We start from the raw sequence: 21207 nt of genomic DNA, 5'->3' as shown, positions 1-21207 counted from the left end.
TCAGCCTCATTAAACCTGCAGGTACTTTGTTTACAAATATACAACATTCATTTCATTTTGAAAACAAGTAAACAGCTGAATCTGTCATTTCAGATAAAGGGATACCAAATAGACACTGATGTTCAATGATTTAAGTCTAAAAATATATTTTACAATATAAACACTAAAATTACATTCATGGACATGTGAACAATAGGAGCGCCTCCTAAACAAACAAAAACATGCGTCATGCAAATCTCCAGTAATAACAAATGTACAAAGTTGACTTACAGTGTTTCATTTCATATTTACATTTCAAAAAGGAATTTACATTTTGTATTTGCACCATGATGGCCACAACAGTGTGGGCTGATTAACACCAACAACCCCCCACCCCCTTTCTGACATCACAGAGATCGACACCACAGGAAGATTTAAACTGAAACTTTCAGAGTCCGACCTGATTGTTTCTCACCGCTAAAAGAAAACAGTGATGCTAAAACAACAATCACAAAGCCAACAGCTGAACTTTCACATACCATACTGTGTATCAGCAGTGTGTTACCTGTGTAGCTACACAACACACCTGTAAACATTACAACCTGAACCTGAAGACCCAAACAGAGGCTGGGTTGTTTGTTGAGCTGTAAACATTGTTGAATGGCTTCTGTGTGGTGAATAGCATTAATACTGTTCCCTATGGCTGCATTATTTAGAAAAACTGAGTTTACTTCCTGTTTGTAACAGTCACTCAATTCCACGTGTTCCCGCCTTATTTCAGGCTCAGCTTCACTGTTGTGGCTCGGCTCAACTTAAACCCAGCCTAGAGCATTTTGATAACGACCATTATTACCGTGCTACCAAGTCAAACCTGGTATAAGGCTGCCATGTTTATGGTCCGTGTCTATAAAATGTATTGTATTGTAGGCTTATAAAGTTTGTGTAATAGCACTTTTAAAAACATCTGTCCACTCAAACATTAACATTCTTAATTTGAAAGAGATCTTATTGTCCCTGCTTATTTTTTCTAACTCACTCAGTCATAAAAAAATGTTTTGTCACAGTGGTTATTATTGTACATCATATTCAGGTCATTCCTGGAGGATTTTAATATTGTGTTCTATTCTGCTCTTTACTTTGAACGTTTGTGTGTAACCTGCTCTTCACACAGCAGCTGTCTGGTTTTCCTCTCTGAATATCCAGGATTGTACAAATATCAGGTACTACTGGGCTGTGGTGCATTGACGAGTATGGACGGGTTATTGTTTCTAATGGTCTGGAGTAATACATTTGTTAAACCATAACTCCTGATTTAACGAGCGTAGGCACAGCCTCACTCAGTGAACATACGAGTAGAGCTTTGAGCTCGTGCACAACAGACATTAAAGTTGTCATACTTGATCAACAATTAGGCAGTGAACATCTGCTGGTTTTGAACAAATGACAAGATTTGGGGGAAAAATGTCATCCAGATGGCATTAAAGGAGTCTAAATGGAATCCAGACAGAATTTAGACACATCTCACGAGGCAAAAAAAAACCAAAAACATCAAGGACAAAGAGAACTCGACATGTGAACTACTCATACAAAAATAAAAACTCATGGAGGTGATGTGTTTGGCATAAGCAAAGAATAACAACATGGTTTGCTCATTATGGTAACAATCTAAAAAAAAGTTAAAAAGATATTTGTTCCACATTTTAATTTTTTAAAACATGTAACTGATAAACAGTGAGATTTTTTGATGTGTTAAAACTGGATATGTTTGTTCTTAATTTAATTTAATAAAGTGGAAAAAGGGTTTTAATATTAAAATGAGGACCTTCTCTTTGTGCCACAGCTGCACTTGAAGCTGTGTGTGATTCATTCACTGCTTTTGTCTACACTGTGTGATATCAAGTCCAATGTTCCTTTAAAAATCAGCAGAGGTGCTGTTCTTTTGGTCCAGCTCGGACATGTCATTCATAGGGGTTTCACATTTGTCATCGGTGCTCACAATTCTGTACTGACCGATCTCTGTGTCCCGCGCTGCTTTCTTTGTTCTGTCCTGCAGCATGGCGTGGATCAGGCCCAGTGGGACGGGAATCATGGCAAATATGATCAGAATAGCCAAAACAGCCAGAGCCCAGCTGGGGTACTCCATGGTCACCTCAGAAGCCTGAAAAATGAACGGAAATTAATGAATTACTCAAGAACTTCAGACAACAGTAACATCCCTGCTGTACATGTACATTGTGAATAGATAGAAATGATCCTTTTTTCAAGTAGTAAGACAACAGACAGCATGCTTTACAGTTTGCAGCCAGAAACATTACAAAGGCTGAATCATGTCATGTGGCGTCACTTCACATGCACACCAATACCCTTTTTCAAATAGCTGTTATCTTCCATGTTAAGGCTGTAGTTCGTAAGTATGATTCCTCCTACCTTGTCTTCATTCCAGGCCACATATGTGGGCCGTTTGATTAACATTTGAATGGTTGTGGCTCCCAGTAGACCGAGCATGGCGAGCAGGCAGATATATTTCCACAGGTACTTGTAAATCACACTGGGGCGCCACCCCAACATAACCTCGATGTCATCAAGGAACCTTCAGGAACAGAAGTTACATACTTTTGTAAAAAAAAAACCAAAAAAAAAACCACAAGAACACTCAGAAAACTGCACAGATTAACAGACATTCATAAAAAAAAGAAGGTACCCACAGACTGAAATAAACCTCACCTGTCCGCACCGTACAGCCAGGACACACTGAAGGTCTCAAACACCACGACGATGATGAGGGGCAGAGTGGCAGAGTAATCATCAAACATCATCACAAAGTAGTTCCCACAGCGCTGGGTGAAGAGCAGGCCAATAATGAAGCCAATGATGCAGCTGAAGACTGCAGCGGGATAGAGACAGAACATGTAACAATAATTTCAACTACTCAGAAGAGAGTATACACCTCAGCATATTTAACATAAGCAGTCACTCAACTCACTATCTTAAAGGCTTTATATGTGATTTTTTTGATCCAGCAGATGTCGCCCTTGAGCACCAGCATGAAACCAAAACAACTCGCGCTGCATTGTTGTGTTAGCATGCTAATGCTAGTGATCTTTATTATGCTCGTATCTTCACACTGCATAAATTTACCTGAAATGAGCGTGATCTAGAAACACAGTTAAGCAGTGAGTACAGTATGTTATTCTTCTTTTCTCTAGTCCCTCAATTAAACAACTTTTATACATGAGGGGAGGAGTCAGCCGGCTGTCCCGACGATGTAAACAAAGTGAAGATAGGACTCTGAAAACATCACAGACAGTGGGACTCGGGTGTTACACCCATTGTAGACAGTCATGACTCACAGAGTTATTTTCAGAGGATATACTTGATTTATATTACATTTAAGTGTAAAAAAAAATCACATAAAGCATTTAAAGTCATGTTGAGGCTTGCATGAAAGATAACTTGTAAGACATGTTTACTTGTGAGTTTGGTCTTGTTGTTAGCCAGAGTTTTGAAGCGGTCAGTGAGCGGTGCGAGGATGCCCTCCATAGTGCCAAACATGGTGCTGAGTCCTAAGTTAAGCAGCATGAGGAAGAAGAGAGCCGACCAGAAGGGGCTGCCAGGCAGGAGAGACATGGCCTCTGTGAAGGCAATGAAGGCGAGGCCTGTGCCCTCCACACCCTAAACACAAACAGAGCCGGCTTTAGTTTTATGCATATATAAAAAATCCATTAAAGAAAACTGAGGATAATCCTAGAAACACTGTAACACATATTTACCTTCTGCATCTCTTCTTCCAGGTCACAGTCTGTTAAATTACCAGGGACCATGTTTCCATACTGTTTAAACCACTCCTTGTAGTTTTTTAGAGCCACAGAGCTGGGGTCAGAGTAGTTAAAGTCTGGCATCAGGGTTTTGTCCACAAAACCACTGCGAACCTGCTCTGATAAATCCTTTAGATTACTAAGAAAAGACAAAAGCATGAATGAGATGGGTATGTAGTTGTGAACACAGATTATATAACAAGAATAGTCTTTGGCTATTACAAGAAGTTACAAAGGGCGGCTGTGGCTCAGTTCGTAGAGTCGTTGCCTCTCAACCGGAAGGTCGAGGGTTCAATCCCCAGCTGGGAAACATGTCCAATGTGTCCTTGGGCAAGACACTTAACCCTGAATTGCTCCCTCTGCTTCAGTGGTGGTGTATGAATGTGATTAGTTACTTCTGATGGATGATACTACATAGTGATCACTACCATCAGTGTGTGAATGTGTAGGTGTGACCTGCAGAGTAAAAGAGCTTTGAGTAGTCAGAAGACTAGAAAAGCACTATATAAGCTCAAGTCCATTTACAAACCATGAAAGCTACCCGACATAAAAACATATAGATGTACATTAAGTATATACCAGCTGTACCAAAATGGGTGATACAGAATATTTTTCAGTCCCTTTCAGAAGGTTTCAATTGCGCAAATTCAATCAGTTATGGACCTTGCTAATCACCACAACTTTTCTGCAAATTTGACCAATGAGCCCATTTCCCTGCGCACGTCATCATGTGCTTCACCAAACTCACTTATTTGATAATAAAACATAGATCCCACAGGTCTGCATTTCTGTATAAACACGGGAGAGATTTGCTTTTTTTGTTGCTGATAGTCTTCATTGGAGAGTTTGTAAGTGGATGTGAAGTGAGTTATATAGAAGACAGCCTCAAAACATCCTAACTTGTTTTGCAACTTTGAAGAAGCTGCCCCTAAATCATTTCATGCAGTATAGGTCTCTGAATAGTTTATTCCTCTAACTTAACTTACCCGACTACACATGCTGTGACCTTTAATTTAGCGCGGAAGCCGAGCACAGCAAACACCACCAGAGTGGCCAGCACAGACGTGAGGAAGTTTATAGAGGAGACTATGAAGGCATCACGGTGGCAGTTGTTGTTCTTTGGATTGTAGGAGGAGTAGGCGATGATGGACCCGAAGCCGAGGCCCAGAGCAAAGAAGACCTGGGTGGCTGCCTGCCTCCACACCTGGACATCGGCCCAAATCTCCAGCTGAAATGTACAGAGGGAACAAAAAGGTGAGTCAGAGAGAGAGAGAGGACATCTGCATCTCTTTTCTACAATCTAACAAGACAATTTCTGTGTCTGTACCTTTGGGTAAAACATAAAAGTGATTCCCTCTGAGGCCCCATCCAGCATGAGTCCTCGTACCAGGAAGCAAAACAGCACTACATAGGGGAAGATGGAGGAGAAATACATCACCTAGGAAGTGAGAGAGAATGATTAGATTGATATCACCAACAAGGAAATCCAGTCAGATGCCAGTAGAGGTGGGTTATTTGTTGTAGAATGAGTGCAGAGATATGACTTTCCTCAAGTGGCTGATCACCTTTAAATCACTCATTAATAGAAGATAATAACGAAGTGTATGTTTCTTATAAGAACACTTTGATGCATGTAGGTACACTTCTACAGTAAACTGTCTTTAGCTGAAACCTCCTGACTTTCTGCTTTAACAAACCAGTATCCCCAAAAAACACAAATGGTGTTTCATCTTAGGTGTAAAATCCTTCAGACAGAACTCAGGGGACACGTTTGAAGTCAGGCTGAGGAGAAGTGATAGTTTCCACACCTGACAGTGTGTTTGTGTTTCATGCAAGGTTAACATTCATTATTAATTGTATTGCTTTTAACCTTTTTATCTGTCTCTTTAAATGTTTTAGCCTTTAAATGTATCCCCTTCCTGTATTAATTTTACTGCTCTTAGTCTTTTTAAATTCCTCCTCCTTTTATCATTTAACTCTTCATCTCTCTGTTGCTTTATTCATTTAACCAATGTCCTGTTTATCCCTTCTTTTTATCTTCATTCTGTGTTTACAGCCTGTGATGTGATGTCGTCCCACTCTCCCTCTATTTTAATTTTCTTCTCTCCTAGTTTATTTTAAACTTATTTTCATTCACTGTACTGAACTGCCTCTCCATACCTGCCTGTTGAATCTATCTTATTCCTGTTATTTCCATTTTGATAATTTTGCCCTCTCTGTTGATCTCTGTTCTGTTGTCGTGTTGCTGTATTTGCTTTGTCTGTAAACACTTGTTTTTAAAAGGTGCTTTATAAATAAAGCTATTATTATTATTCCTGTATTAAAGATGAAAACAGGCCCCATCAGACGTCCTCATAGAACTTGTGTGTTCGAGGAAAAAAAAAAACAACATTAAACAAAAAAATTTAAATTTCCAAAACTTCAGCTTTTTCCTTTTCACACATAACGTGGAGATCTGAAGTAGGTCAACACCTAAGCAGCACAGTGACGTCAAACAATGAAATCTGAGCCCAACACATGACCAGGATTTGACCTAACTCAGACAAAGCCCCACAGGACAATGTGCTGCCGTTTCTCAAAAACAAGGAAACTCTCTACATATTTCTGTTGTGTAAGATTTTATTAACCCCAAACGACTTTCAGCCTGGCTTAGTGTTAAGGTGCTTCTGCTACAACATGCATGTCAATGAGAAGACAAACAGACTTGTTGTGGTAAGTTATTTAAACAGGGATCAAGTCATAAAGCCTCAGTCCTGCAGTTAGGCAGCTGCTGAATGTAAATCAAACATTAACAGAACTTTACTTTATGGTCTAATCGACCACAGACCACACCGTTACCTTGACAGAGCTCTTGATGCCCTTGAACATTCCCAGGCACACGATGGTCCAGGCAGCCAGCAGACAGCAAACGATGTAAGGGTTAAAAGAGCCCGTCTCATCAATGGAGTCTGTGACATCCAAAGCTTTGCGGTACCAGAAATACGATGTGGGGGAGCTCTTTTCACATTCTGGTACTGGTGTAAAGAGGAGAAAAGATGATATTGTACTTGTCTCAAACACAATGTAATAACAGCGTGTGTCTGTCTGTTTAAATGCTTTGTGTTTACCTGTTACATTACCCTCTTTTGGACACTGTTCCCAAGGCAAAGGGTACTGGAAGGAGTTCCCGAGATAGAAAAGACTCCATGCCAGGATCACATTGTAGTAGAGAGCCACAAAGAAACACACCTGAGGGAAACAGGAAGAGTATGTTTACAGTAATGTCAGTTGTTAAAAGATAAGACAGCACTTGCTTCCCTCTCCTGCTGCATGCTGTTAAACAAGTGATAAAAGAAACACAACATTTCAGCTCGCAGCCTTGAGGGATGATGACGAAGAAAAAAAGTACTGCAAACCTCTCTGCAGATACTTCATATACATCCTTGTCATTTTAAAGTCGAGCACACCTCATCACGTCACAGCTCTCTGACCCACAAGCAACATTATATGAAACTTTTTAATCAGACGGGCTCTCAGGTCAATCATTTATCAATTTCTCACCACACAGCTGGAGTATCCGATCCCTTTGAGCCTCGGGGAGATGAACTTCCACACACCGATGCTGCCCTGTCGGATGGCCTGGCCAGCTGCCAGCTCCAGGAAGAACAAAGGGATGCCTATCACCAGCATGAGCAGGATATACAGCAAGAGAAAAGACCCTGAGGAGAAGAGGTGACCAACACGCTGTCAGTATCAGCAGGATAGCAGAAATGATGGAGCACTTTTGTGTTGCAGACGGCTGATATCAGAAGAGATCCAAAATGTACTGATCTTTTGAAAACTATATCAGGATAACCGTCAAGGGTTACATTAGCAGCAACAGTGATTGAATTAACAAGGACTGTGTCTACATTTATAAAGAACTCACCTCCTCCATTTTGATGACACAAATAAGGAAACCTCCAGACATTTCCGAGCCCAACGCTGAATCCCACCTGAGCCAAGAAATACTCTATTTTACTGTTCCATCCTGCTCGAGCAGCCGGTTCAGACGAGCTCTGCTCCTGGCCAGAGTAACAATCCACCTCTGACTCTGTGGTTCCTATGTTGTTGTCATCATCATCAGCTGGCAAAGGCAGCTTCTCCATCTAAAACATGAGACAAAGATAAAACTGGTCTAAATGAGAAGAATTATATATCCTCTGACTTTTTTTTTTTTTTTTTAGAAATCATGACATTTCTGCGACAGCTATTTCAGAGTTGCTGCAGAATTACTTGTGGCCTTTGCGGCCACTTCAGCAAGTGCTCACATTCAGTATGTTTACCTGCACAGGTGAGTCAAGCTTCTGTTATAGCTCGATTAGGCCGGTATCTGTCTTTGTCCTGGTATACAAGCACTGCGAGAGAATCGATTTATTGACGAAGTATGTCCGACTGCAATAAGTAGAGGGTGATAATGCTGCCTTTCAGTTACTTACTATTGGATCTTCTTCCAGTCGACTTTGATAACAACTTACCAAGCAGCCAACTGTTCATGCACCTTGTCAGTTGGTGAAGTTTGTGCCAGAAAATCCTCTTTTTCTCCTGGATTTAATGGTGCAGAAGACTTTTTTAAAGAGCTGATGCGTGTCACTTGTTTTAGCTCAGTGTAACTACTGTTATTAATTCATGCAGCTTCATTCTCCTCCTCTATAGAAGGGGGATTTACTATACTTTATATCACTTTCCTATATCTAATGACGATGGTTGATAAATAAATGACTATGCATTACTAGATACGTAGTAGACGAAACTATTGGTCCTTCTGATAAAACAGAACCACAATGTGCAATAAAATTAGCCTCACGTTTATAAGTAGTGTAGGAATTATGCATCTAATTATAATTGTATGTTTAATATTGGGAAATGACTTATTTCGTTATTTGGCTTGTTTAAATGCTAATATTATTATTTTAACATTTGAGTAGTAAGTCAAAACACGACCGGTGCTTTTACATATTTAAAAACATATTTAACCTGTGTTGAAGTTTGACCCTGTAGCTGAGAGCTAACGTGTTCCCACCAGGTGGTTAATTTCGCGTGTTGTTTTCTCAGGTGTAAAATAATCACTGATTAGACTAAATAGATCTTATAAACGCGTTCCCTCTCATTCTGCACACTCCTAAGAGCATTTTATTCGTAGCAAATGTTCATGTGATCATCACTTCAAACATTACAGTCAGACATGATGACATGTTGGCGCGGTTTAAAACAGACGTCAGAGAGAAACGGCGTGGTCAAGATGCGTTCAGGAACCACGACCGTCCGTCTTTGTCTGAAGTTACAATTACCAAACAGGAAAGAAAACTGATATCAAGATCAACATAACCTACCTCAACGAAGAGGAAGAAGAAACTCTGAAGATGGAAGACCACTTGAAATATCGGCGTTAATCTTTCTCTCTCTTCGACTACTTCAAAGACAGAGACGAGCACGTGTGGCTGTCATGACGACGTAAACCAAGCTCACTTATTCTTTTTCATTTGACGAGTTGAACAAAATCAACAAATAAATCAAACAGACACGGTAATGGTGAGTTTTAACCTATGGTTTTAACTTAACAGGAAGACATGAAAACAAATACACAAGCATTTAATGTAGATGTAACCTCCTCATCCACACATTCTCGCAGTAGTAGTAGCTGAGGGTTTGTTTCTGATGCAATAAACTCCACCCCCATCTACTACTGTGCTGCCTTCAGGGGCCTTACGAAAGCTGTGTAAAATATCGAAAATTCCTTTAGGTTTACCAGAGTCCGAATTGAGGTCTTGAAATAGTTTAACACCCAAATGATCTGCATTAACAGTAGTAGAAAGAAATCAACTTCAACTTGATTTGTTACCCAGAGGGGTGAAAATACAAGAGGCTCTGAATACAGCATCCCATGAGAAACAACCCAGATCATTGACTGAGGCTCACTATGGCTCACAGCAGCAGAACTGAAGATAATCAACGCAAAACAAAATGTAAATGAAAATAGATTGCACATGTAAATAGTTAATGACTTAAGCAATTACATTTGCTAGGTCACCTTCACTGGATGACCTTTATTTGCACCCCATTCAAGCTCCAAAAAGATATGTAAAAATAATCAAAAACTGCTTTAGGAAGTTATGGAAGTTACTGCTGCTGTACAACGTGTTTAATGTAAAGCCAAAAATGATATTGGTTCGAAAGCATTCTCAGTCTATAACCTACATCTTTAAATGAACAGCAGCATGGAGTCCCACTGACTCACGTAGACACTGGGACCCTGAACGCAGCATAGCGATCCTCTTAGGATTGTATTCCCTAACACATGTCACTGTATAAAGCCAGGTTTATCATCACGTTTAGAGTGCAAGTGTGAACCTAATATTCTTACTTCACTGTATCGCTGCTTCTTGACGAATTGTCAATTTGTCTACATGTTTAAAAAAAGGTTAACGACAAAGATTAATCCTATTTTATCTCCTACGTGTCCTCCCATAACAAACACAACACGTGGCAAATATTTACTTTTGCGCGGAACTTCATATGATGTATAACCAACATAAAAGTTAAAGTTCTTTAACATGCATTAAAGAACTTCTTTTCTAGAAAACGTTTAGCTGATGCAACTGTCAGCTTCTGACGGTCAGCACTGATTTCTGGGGGGGGGGGGGGTGCCTTTAGAGAAATAAACATAAGAGAATCACTGCACGTTGTTGAACAGAAGCTGACACAGATCATAATGTTATAAAATGTTTGCGCAATTACTCTTGAGTTTAGTTTTTTCTTCATTAAAGGCAGTAATCCAGTGAGCACCCACATTGACCCACAGTGACATTTCTCTGGACCCCACTGCATCGTCAAACTCACACACAAACACAGACACTACATGCCACGTATGCCTATTCTGTAGGCAAACAGAGCACATCTACTCTGAACTTCCAGCTCAAAAGCTTTAGACGAATCCATGCATTTAATAACAAACCGGCATGGGTATAGAGGGATAACTGATGATTACCTTTTCAAAGATAAGTCCTGGATAAAAGTCCCAAATGTCCTCACGCCAAAGTCAAATGGGAACTTCCGTTGCTGCCACTTCACCTGACTCCGCCCATCTCCTCTATTGGCGGATAAAAGGATTGCTTTCCACCTCTAGCCTAGTACTGTTGTGAAATGTGACACCCCACTTTCACCTCTTTTCTTTTTTTACCTCCATGAAGCCCTACCCCACCTCGACCCTAATCCCCATGTACTGTATGTATGTGCCCTGTTCATGTTTCATCTTCACTTTAGGTAACTTACTAACATCTGCCTGTGTGTGTCTGCAGAACCAAAGACAGCTGCTGTGAATTCAATTTATCAGTATTGAGGCTGAAATGCAGCTCAGAACATTCAGGAATACTGTTTTGATAAGTCAGTAGGACATTTTTATTCATTTTGTTTGCTTCAGAGTAGTTCACATTTGATGTATTCAGGTTGTACACTCCCTTAATGTTGATACAAATCACAGATTTTGTTAAAGGCTTTATATGTGATTTTTTGATCCAGCAGATGTCGCCCTTGAGCACCAGCATGAAACCAAAACAACTTGCACTGCATTGTTGTGTTAGCATGCTATTGCTAGTGATCTTTATTATGCTCGTATCTTCACACTGCATGTAAATTTACCTGAAATGAGCGTGATCTAGAAACACAGTTAATCAGTGAGTACAGTATGTTATTCTTCTTTTCTCTAGTCCCTCAATTAAACAACTTTTATACGTGAGGGGAGGAGTCAGCCGGCCGTCCAGGCGATGTAAACAAAGTGAAGATAGGACTCTGAAAACTCTGAAAACATCACAGACAGTGGGACTCGGTTGTTACACTCATTGTAGACAGTCATGACTCACAGAGTTATTTTCAGAGAATATACTTAATTTATATTACATTTAAGTGTGAAAAATCACATATAAAGCCTTTAAAGGCAAATTAGAATTAGGTCTTTATCTCAACTCAACTGTATGTGTGTTGCCTCCCATACCAACATACAGCCCACAGCCCCCCCCCCCCCCCTTGCTAAAAATCCCAATAAAAAATGTAAAAAGTCATTATCTTAGATGTGTGTGTATTTCCCCCGATGTGTCCCAGTGTGGAATGTGTATATTTGTGTGTGTCAGTGTACAGGTAAGAGAATGAGTAAATGTTTTTATCTCTAAGGTAAGGTGGGTCTGTAGTCTGGGCGGGACTGCACAAGTTGACACACCTCTGTGAAAGCTTTCAATACCAAAGACGGGAGAGTGAGGAGTGAGATACCTGCTGGTTTCCCTCTCAGTGTAAACACACACACACACAGAGGTGTTAACAGCAGAAATTCAGTATTGGAAGATGATCGACCTTGGTAAGTTGATCAGATATCTATTTGTAATGATCATGTGGAGTCAGATTCTGAACTGAATTTTCATCCAACGATGAAACAGAAACTGCGCTGAAAGACGTGAAATGTTGTCACATGTTTTATGTGACAAGTTGAGTGTACATTAATTGATCCTGCTAATGAAAAAAATGATGTAGTCACTTATTTCATATTTATTTTTGTTCTGTTAGAATTTGAAACTCCCCATGTGGCTTAACTGAAATATAAAACATGTACATTTAACTCAGCCACGGCTCTTGTCCTTATTTTCAAGACATTTTTATTGGGACTATTTTGCAAGATTTATCACCCCCTAATAGTGTTGTAATATGGATCTGGATTGGTGAAACAATGTCTTGCAAAAGCTAACTAGTGATTCAAGAGAAAGTAATTGTCAGTAGTGCAGACATAGGAATGTATTTTCAGCTCTTAACTCAAGAATACTTTGCACATATTGCTAATGCTTCTTGCAAGTTTTTTTTTCCTCTTATCAGTCTTAGAGTTTTATTCTGAAATTATTCACAATGAACACAACACTAAACACTAAGCTCGACTCTGACTGTGTTGAACAAATTCAAAGGAAACAATGTTTTGTCAGGTATCTTAATGAAACCACTCGTAAGAAAAATAAGTGATACTGGTGGTTTGCCGTCTCGATACCAGTGGTATTGATGCTCACCGAGAGGAAGAAAGAGTGAGTGGTGAGGCACACTGTATTGTTGTCCGACTGGTTGGGCGGCTGGTTCTGTCAGGCGTCGTAATCCCAGGTTAGTGAAGCAGAGAGAGAGGCTGACGTAGACTGAAACAGAAAATTGAACGAGGGGTGTTGCTTCAGGAGGTATACCGGCTCAGACTTGTTGGTTTAGAGGAGGACTGGCTAAGAATGAACTGATGCTCTCCTTTAAAGAACTTCTTTGAAAACCACAGGAAGTATCTACATGTGTGAGTGGATCAGAGGTCATTTGTAGCTCCACCTTAAATATCTTCTCATCCTTCTCTCTCCAGCTGTGTGTTCATAGAAATCTGCTATAACCTAAACATTTCCTGGAGGAAGGATGACAAACATCTCACGATATCTTGTTAACGTAAGTCAGATCTTCCACACATAAACCGTCACATCATTGACGACACTGATGACTGATAATGTGTTTTTTATTCTGGTTTTGATGATGGTTTTATGGACGTTTTTTTATACATTCTCAGTCTTCTGTTGTTACTTGATGAACTCCTGTATGTCTGTATTTAATGCCTCTCACGGTGTCTGTTGTTTCTATTGTCTATGTGCCTGTGTTCTATGTGGTTGTTGTTTTTGTTTTTTGTTTTTCTTCTCATAGTTGAAGTTGAAGTCATACTTCAACTTCAAAAGATTATTCAACTTCTAGATTATATGTAAATATGTATTTTCTTTTACCCTCTCATCTCTTCCTCCTTCCTCCTTCCATGCAGCACCTGCTGACATTCTCCCTCCAGGATGGGGATGTGCAGAGCGTAGAGGAAGCCCAGGCGCGTCTCTCCGTCCTGGCTCAGAACAAGAAGCTGTGGAGTCAACAGATGTTCCTGGACGTTGGAGCAGAGGCCATTCACCTCAGGGACACACAGAGCCAGGTCAGAAAAGACACACCATGGGGCCTTTAGGGTTGGGGAAAAAGATGACATTTATACATGCATTGCACACGTATTACATTCCACATATTATGACATTTTTTTCACATCTTCTTGTGCAGGACGAGCTGGAGAGATACTCTTTCAAATCCCTTTTCCGCTGTGACGCCATCAACACAGAGAAACACCATCCATCCCTCCTCCTCTTAGTTTGCCAGAGTGCAGATCAGAAGAAGCCAGACATTCTCTTCTTTAACTGCGAGACTGTAAAGGTGAGTGGAAGCAAAAAAAAAAACACCACAGCAGTTCCACTGTGTCAGGCCGGACTATAACTGCCGGTCAGTAAAAAGTCCACGATACATATTGATGTCCACAACAAGCTTTAAAGGCTTTATATATGATGTTTTGATCCAGCAGATGTCGCCCTTGAGCACCAGCATGAAACCAAAACAACTTGCGCTGCATTGTTGTGTTAGCATGCTAATGCTAGCAATCTTTATTATGCTCGTATCTTCACACTGCATGTAAATGTACCTGAAATGAGCGTGATCTAGAAACACAGTTAAGCAGTGAGTACAGTATGTTATTCTTCTTTTCTCTAGTCCCTCAATTAAACTACTTTTATACACGAGGGGAGGAGTCAGCCGGCCGTCCAGACGATGTAAACAAAGTGAAGATAGGACTCTGAAAACATCACAGACAGTGGGACTCGGGTGTTAACTGCGGTCAAGCCAGCCGCTCCTCGCTTTTACATGGTGAAGTGAGCCGCCCCTACATTTGAAGTGCCCACGTATTCTGATCTTTATGGTAAATGCTCCGGACTGCAGAGCGAGCAGAGAGAGAGAGAGCGATGAAGTGAAGTGCTAAATGCCTAGGTCTTACCATAAAACTGACTATGAGATATACGTGTATGAAACGGGAGCAAACAAAATACTGTTCAGGGAATAGCTTCGGAGGTCGGTGAAATTAGTTTGAGAATAATACTGCGAGTCTGCGATAACTTCCGTTTTTCAAAATAAGGTGTTTTCCTTGGAAAAAAATATAAAAATATATGTTCTTCCATAAGTAGACAATGATTCTGATATGGGTGGACTTAGTACTTCCTAGACTACGTGCACCTGTAATATGAAGTACTTTTACTGTGTACTTTTTGAGAAATCCACTGTCAAAGTCCCTTATAAATCATTATAATGAGTCTTTTTTTCTGACTTTGATGTCTTGTAAAAATAAATTCTTCCGTAAGTAGAAAATGATTCTGATATGGTTGGACTTAGTACGTCCTAGACTACGTGCACAAGTAATATGAAGTACTTTTACTGTGTACTTTTTGAGAAATCCACTGTCAAAGTCCCTTATAAATCACTATAATGAGTCTTTTTTTCTGACTTTGATGTCTTGTAAAAATAAATTCTTCCGTAAGTAGAAAATGATTCTGATATGGTTGGACTTAGTACGTCCTAGACTACGTGCACAAGTAATATGAAGTACTTTTACTGTGTACTTTTTGTGTAGTAGTGTAGTTATGTAGTTTAGGACGTACTAAGTCCAACCATATCAGAATCATTTTCTACTTATGGAAGAATTATTTTTTACAAGACATCAAAGTCATAAAAAAAGACTCATTATAGTAATTTATAAGGGACTTTGTCAATGGATTTCTCAAAAAGTACACAGTAAAAGTACTTCATATTACTTGTGCACGTAGTCTAGGACGTACTAAGTCCACCCATATCAGAATCATTTTCTACTTATGGAAGATTTTTTTTTGCCTGGAAAAGGAGATTAATAACGGACTCGCTCTCTCTGTTACTCCTGCTCGCTCTGCAGTCCGGAGCATTTACCATAAAGATCAGAATACGTGGGCACTCAAAATTTAGGGGCGGCTCACTTCACCATGTAAACTCGAGGAGCGGCTGGCTTGACCGCAGTGGGTGTTACACCCATTGTAGACAGTCATGACTCACAGAGTTATTTTCAGAGGAGATACTAGATTTATATTATATTTAGGTGTGAAAAATCACATATTAAGCCTTTAATCACATCACATCATGGAGACACGGTGAAAACTAGAACAGATAAGACAGTTTTTAGCCTTCAGCTAAAATCATTTCATGTTCATATGTCAACAACTCATCTTTATTTCCAAAAGTAAATTAAACGTTGTTACAATGTAAAACAGTATTTACCGTGTTCGCCTGCTGACCAACACTTAGGAATAAAGAAGGACGGGATAATGAAGTTCTCTTGCTGCTGCTAGCCTAGCTTCCCGGTCAATAACGTCATGTGACATTCAAAGAAACTTTATCGACAGGGCAACATAACAAACAAAATAACAACATCTTGACTAATAAATGACTGAATTAACAGTATAACCTACTTTTTAAGATTGCATGTAAAGGAAAACAAATAAGCAATCATATTAAATAAAAGTCTAGCTTTTTAACTTCATGTGTTGCTATGGCAACCTGTTTAACTCAAGCAGCGCCAGCTACACTGACTCAGTCTCACATATTCAGCCTTGTTCAGGTTTTACAAGTGATGCCACTTCCAGATTCTTTTTTTTTCTTTCCTCGCAGGCAGAGCAGATCTGTGACGTCATCACACGCGCGGTTTCGGATTCCTCCAGCAGCCGGAGTGAGAGGGTGACTGATGAACTCAGGTACAGTGAATGTCAAGATCACATGCTTCAAAACAAAGAATCAAAAAGGCTTTATTAGATACTTTAAATACAAATTATTTGCTGTAAGTTACCCATGCAAGTCAAACTTTAATTGTGTCATACATTGTTTAGTTCGGTATTAATAGAAGAAAGGTTTTCTTTCAGTTTGTCTGTATGTTTGCTTCTATCTGCAAACAAAAGACAAGCCCAGATATTACATCATAATTCAGGCTTATCTCCCATTGTGTTCTTTGCTTTCCCCTCATTTTGCTCCCATTAAAACCAACGCCCCCCTGCCATACATATATATATTAACCTGAAAAAAATATTTAAAGAATACCCCTAGATGAATCAAACTGTGCAATTAAAAAATAGACTTATACAAGAAATGTACATAACCTGTGCAGGGATAAAAATATATGTGACATTTAAACAAGAACCTATAAACAGTTGAGGAAAAAAAAATCTGTAATTAGACCTGAATATAAAAAAATAAAAGTGTTGACCTTCTGAAGTTGTGTTGTTTATATATGTACAGCAATGTTTAAAAAGAAGATAGTGCAAAATAATCAAAAAACAGACAATAAATAACAGTCAGTGCAAACATTAAAGGTGTGATTTAAATGAGGGGTGATGTTCGTCAAGAGTGAGGTTATGATTTAATATTCCCCTGAATCAAAGCAGCATGTCACCATGCACCTGTCTCAGAGCGCGAGAGAGAAAGAGGGAGGACAGTGTAAACAGCTGAGAGAGAGAGACTTGTTTTACCGGTTTCCACATAACTTAACAAGGTGTGACGCAGATAGCAAGGCCATTGTGACAGAGAGCAGAGACACAGCAGGAGGGATGACAGCGACAGGTTGCAGGCGAGGGGCCTGAGCGGGATTATTTATACTTTAAAGGAAACTTATCTTTGAAAAAAGACGTGTGAAGGACAGACATCTGCGGTAAGATGGATTGACAGCTTTGTTTTTGTGTTTTTCTATGCTGAATAAATGAAAACAAAGGAGGAGTCAGCAGTCTGTGGGATATACATATGTGTGTGCTAGAGGAGACGTTTTCATCTATAGTGAACTTTTAGTTTGGCTTTTGAAACCATCTTGTTGCTCTTGTCATTTGTTTAAAAGGAGAATTGAGATTAAAGTGTGGGATGCAGCGTCAGCCATGACTAAGCAAAATGACAGTGTTTACAGTTTTTCTATGGTGGAATAAGGGCTTCAGGATTGAATTTCAGAGGATTCACATGGTGTCTATTGTGCGTCGCCTGGCTGGATACACAAACCAATGTCTTTCACACAGATGAAGATCAGACTGACTGCGATCACACGCGTCGTTATGAGTGTGTGTGTGTGTTTGACTTGTTGAAGGGTGTTTACCTGCTGAGTGAGCAGTTACCTGTGGAAAAACATTTGAGAGAGCAGGGTTGACCCATGTCCTCTTGTCCTTTTAGGCTTCATCAGAGCGCAGGAGAGATGATCGACCCCTACGAAATCCCAAGCCCACCCATCGCACACGCTCCAAATCCCCCACCGGCTAACCCTCCACCTTATCCTGGACTTAGAGGTGAGAAAAAAAAAACACTTTGTTCATGTGTTAATGCTAGTAAAAAAAAAAAGGCTGTGATTTAAACTTTTGGAGTGATAAGAAGGTGAAAGGACAAATTGAGAAATGGGAGAGGTATTTCAGGTGAACAGAGATTGCTTTGTGTATTTGTGTGTTTAAGGGGGGTGGGAGGTGGTGGGTGGGTTTCAGGGGTAAAAAGGGGGCAGGGATTCCTAATGCAGCAGGGCTATGATTGAAAATGGATGAACTGAATTCTCTTCTCTCGCCTGTAGCAAACGGCATGAATGGCGGTCTTGACATCTCTTTCCTGCGAGCGGAGAGAGAAGTGGTATGTGTCACCTCTCTGAATGATTTCACAGAAACTCTGGCTGCATTCGATATCTGTAAAGTCAAACTTGTTCACTCTCTCAGGGAATCCTCAATCACTGTTTCGATGACATCGAAAACTTCATGGGGAGGCTGCAGCAGACTGCAGAGGCTGCGACCGTGCTGAGCCAGAGGAAAAAGAAGAAGAAGAAAAGTAAAAAGCAAACTGCTGAAGGTAAGAAGATACGGACGACTTTTTAAGGTTGAACTCTCACAGTAGTGATTCCTGAAAAACACTCTGTTGGCTGTTTTTAAACTGCACTTTTTATGTGTCCTTACTTTGGACCAACAGAGGATTTACTCACTGCAAAGGCTCGCCCCCCACCAGAGGAGGAGTTCATCCATATCTTCCAGAAATTCAAATACTGCTTCAGTCTTCTGGTGTGTATTCCTTCACTTCACTTGTCTTAGTTTGCTTGATTTATTTTGATATTAAAAAATGAATTCCTCTGTTTTTCCTTTACAGGCCCGTCTTAAGTCAACCATCACAAATCCTTCATCGGAGGAGCTTGTTCACCATGTGTTCAAACCTTTGGATATGGTGAGAGAGCATCATCACCTCTTAGGTCTCGTTGGGAAAACTTGTTGTTGTTATAGCTGTTAGCATGAGGCCTTCTTTAGCTTCAAACCAGGTAGGACATGATGAATATCTTTAAATATATTCAGTGTGTCTGGATTTTCTTGCCATATACTATAAGAGAACAAAATAAGGATGTTAGTTTTTAATATGTGTTATTACAGAAAAGATCTGATTTCTTTCTCTTAACAGTCAAATGTATCACTGCTTTAGTTTTAGTTTATGTGCATATTATTGAAAGAAAAGTCAGACAGAGAAAAAAGCATTATGGACAAAGAGACACTCAGACTTTCTGCAGCCGTCTTTCCCAAGTCCCGGCAGAAAGGGGGACAAACAATGGACAAATACCTATAAGAGGAAGGAATCATAAGATCAAGGAAGTCTGTTAAGTAATGAAGGTTTTGTGCAATGTAAATTATACTGTGCTTTCCCTAACAAAAAGAACATTAAAAAAAAAAATATATATATATATATATATATATTTAAAGTTTAAAGTTCAAAAGAAAGATCTGTTTGTCCCTGAGATGTTATTGGATATAAGTGTGAAAGAAGTGAGCCTGTGTCATGTCAAAATAAAGGAAAGACGTCAGCGTTGTTGAGTTATGTTGCCACAAACTACAAGTTCAATTCAGTATTTACACAAGGCAAGCAAACCCTCTGATTGAAACTCTAAACACCTGATTAATGCATCGTTTGTTTGATGTCGTTTTCATGGCTGCTGCTGCTGCAGTTTGGTGATGCTGACATTTGAATCATTTGGTTTATATTTGATTTGGACTCTTTTATTTGGATGTATGCCACACTGCGGCTGACTGCTGCTTTGATTTAAAGCCAGATATTACTTCCTATAACAAATTCAGGAAGATGTTTTAAGTTACCCTCTTTCTCGAGACCACAAGTCTGTAGAAAGTAGAAGATTAAAATCCACATACATTTAACTATTTTCATTTAAAGTGCCCCGGGAATGAAAGGTGTGTCAGGTATGAATCAGTCCTCCAGAAACAGAATCAAAGGGTGGAACAGGTGTGTTTGATTTGTGTACACTGGCACACCTGAATGGAAGCAGCCTCGTATTTTTGGGACTGTCTGTGTAACTTTTTCATGTGTTATGTAATGCGTCCAACTTGTATGAACATGAAGGCTAATATCAATTTGATGTAGTGATAGCTAGATGTACATGATTGGCTCTATGTTTGCAGACTGAGAGCTATAACTCTTTTTCTCTCATCATGGTGTGTACAGATGGTGAAAACTACAGGAGGACCAGGTCTGGGGGCCTCAGTGTCCAGCCCCGCCTTGACCAGCTCTGCTGTCTCCCTGCTTCAAGACACTCTGAGCGAGGGGGAGAGGCAGCTGTGGACGTCTCTGGGTCCCAACTGGACGCTCCCACGGTCAGTAAAACAATCACTGAGTGAGCTTGTGTTACAGTAGTATTGTTTAAATGAAGAAGAAAAAAAATACAACTTTCCAAACACAATTCTACATTTTTACTTTATTACACCTGGTTTCTCATGAGGTATTTTATTCATTTCTGTTGAGGAAACAAGCTTCATGATGTAATAAAAGGTCAACAGGAGGCACTGGTTTAGCTGAATCAGTAAAGCAGGCACTTCATATAAAGAGGTGAAGATCTCAACGCACGGGTTGCTGGTTCAACTCTGACCTGTGACCGCTTTGTGATGTCATCCCCACTTTTCCTGTTTATCTTCATGTTAACAAGATATTATCTTATTAACATGAAATATAAACATATATATAATATATAATAATATAATATAATAATAATAATTATAATAATATAAATAAATAGTAAATAAATATAATATAATTTATAATATAAATGTAAAGATCTAATATCTTATTAGATGTTATCTTCTTGATTATCTTTGTTTATCTTCATCTGACCTATTGATAAAGGCAACTGACCAAAACAATACAAACCAACAACAATAAATCTGGGAAACAAAGAATTTCAGAGGGATTTCTCAGGCAGGAAATTAGCTACCAGTACTTTCACCTCCAGCAAGTATTTTTACATTCAGTTGACAAGCCTGAATACATGTTGTATTTAATTTTTAATTTTTTTAACCAGTAAGAATGTTAAGTTAAATCCTTAATATATAAATCTCTTCTTGTACTTATTTATGTATCTATTCTTATATTGTTTTATTTGCTCTGATAACCTGCTGCTGTAACACCACAATTTCCCAGTTTTGGATCAATAAAGTAATTCTATTCTATTCTATTCTATTCAAAACTAAAAGCA

The 21207-nt window shown here is 39.4% G+C and overlaps 2 protein-coding genes across 3 annotated transcripts in view; one reads left to right on the top strand and one right to left on the bottom strand.

Moving 5' to 3' along the window:
• On the bottom strand, positions 1-8294 carry LOC132955637 (sodium-dependent neutral amino acid transporter B(0)AT2-like). 2 transcript variants are annotated; one of them, XM_061028560.1, is made up of 12 exons: positions 8099-8291; positions 7702-7921; positions 7335-7492; positions 6902-7022; positions 6633-6808; positions 5122-5232; positions 4781-5022; positions 3750-3933; positions 3450-3651; positions 2704-2863; positions 2407-2569; positions 1-2137 (listed from the first exon to the last, which is right to left on the bottom strand). In XM_061028560.1, exons 2-12 carry the CDS (start codon positions 7919-7921, stop codon positions 1892-1894), a joined length of 1983 nt encoding a protein of 660 aa, XP_060884543.1. In that variant the 5' UTR covers positions 8099-8291; the 3' UTR covers positions 1-1891. The 2 variants fall into 2 exon arrangements, with proteins under 2 accessions (XP_060884543.1, XP_060884542.1); XM_061028559.1 differs by having other exon boundaries at positions 6633-7022; positions 8099-8294.
• Positions 8295-12052: 3758 nt separating this feature from the next.
• Positions 12053-21207, top strand: part of LOC132955640 (epidermal growth factor receptor kinase substrate 8-like protein 1) — a 15681-nt gene continuing 6526 nt past the window's right edge. Inside the window, exons 1-11 of the mRNA XM_061028562.1 lie at positions 12053-12159; positions 13180-13259; positions 13621-13779; positions 13899-14048; positions 16353-16435; positions 17886-17998; positions 18271-18326; positions 18410-18539; positions 18657-18745; positions 18831-18905; positions 20184-20332. Coding sequence (XP_060884545.1) covers positions 13230-13259; positions 13621-13779; positions 13899-14048; positions 16353-16435; positions 17886-17998; positions 18271-18326; positions 18410-18539; positions 18657-18745; positions 18831-18905; positions 20184-20332 — 1034 coding nt within the window. The 5' untranslated portion in view covers positions 12053-12159; positions 13180-13229. The remainder of the gene's footprint in view (positions 12160-13179; positions 13260-13620; positions 13780-13898; positions 14049-16352; positions 16436-17885; positions 17999-18270; positions 18327-18409; positions 18540-18656; positions 18746-18830; positions 18906-20183; positions 20333-21207) is intronic.

Source organism: Labrus mixtus, chromosome 21 (assembly GCF_963584025.1).
Source record: "Labrus mixtus chromosome 21, fLabMix1.1, whole genome shotgun sequence".
In the NCBI taxonomy this organism is placed as follows: domain Eukaryota; kingdom Metazoa; phylum Chordata; class Actinopteri; order Labriformes; family Labridae; genus Labrus; species Labrus mixtus.
This window is presented reverse-complemented; position numbering and strand designations above follow the sequence as displayed.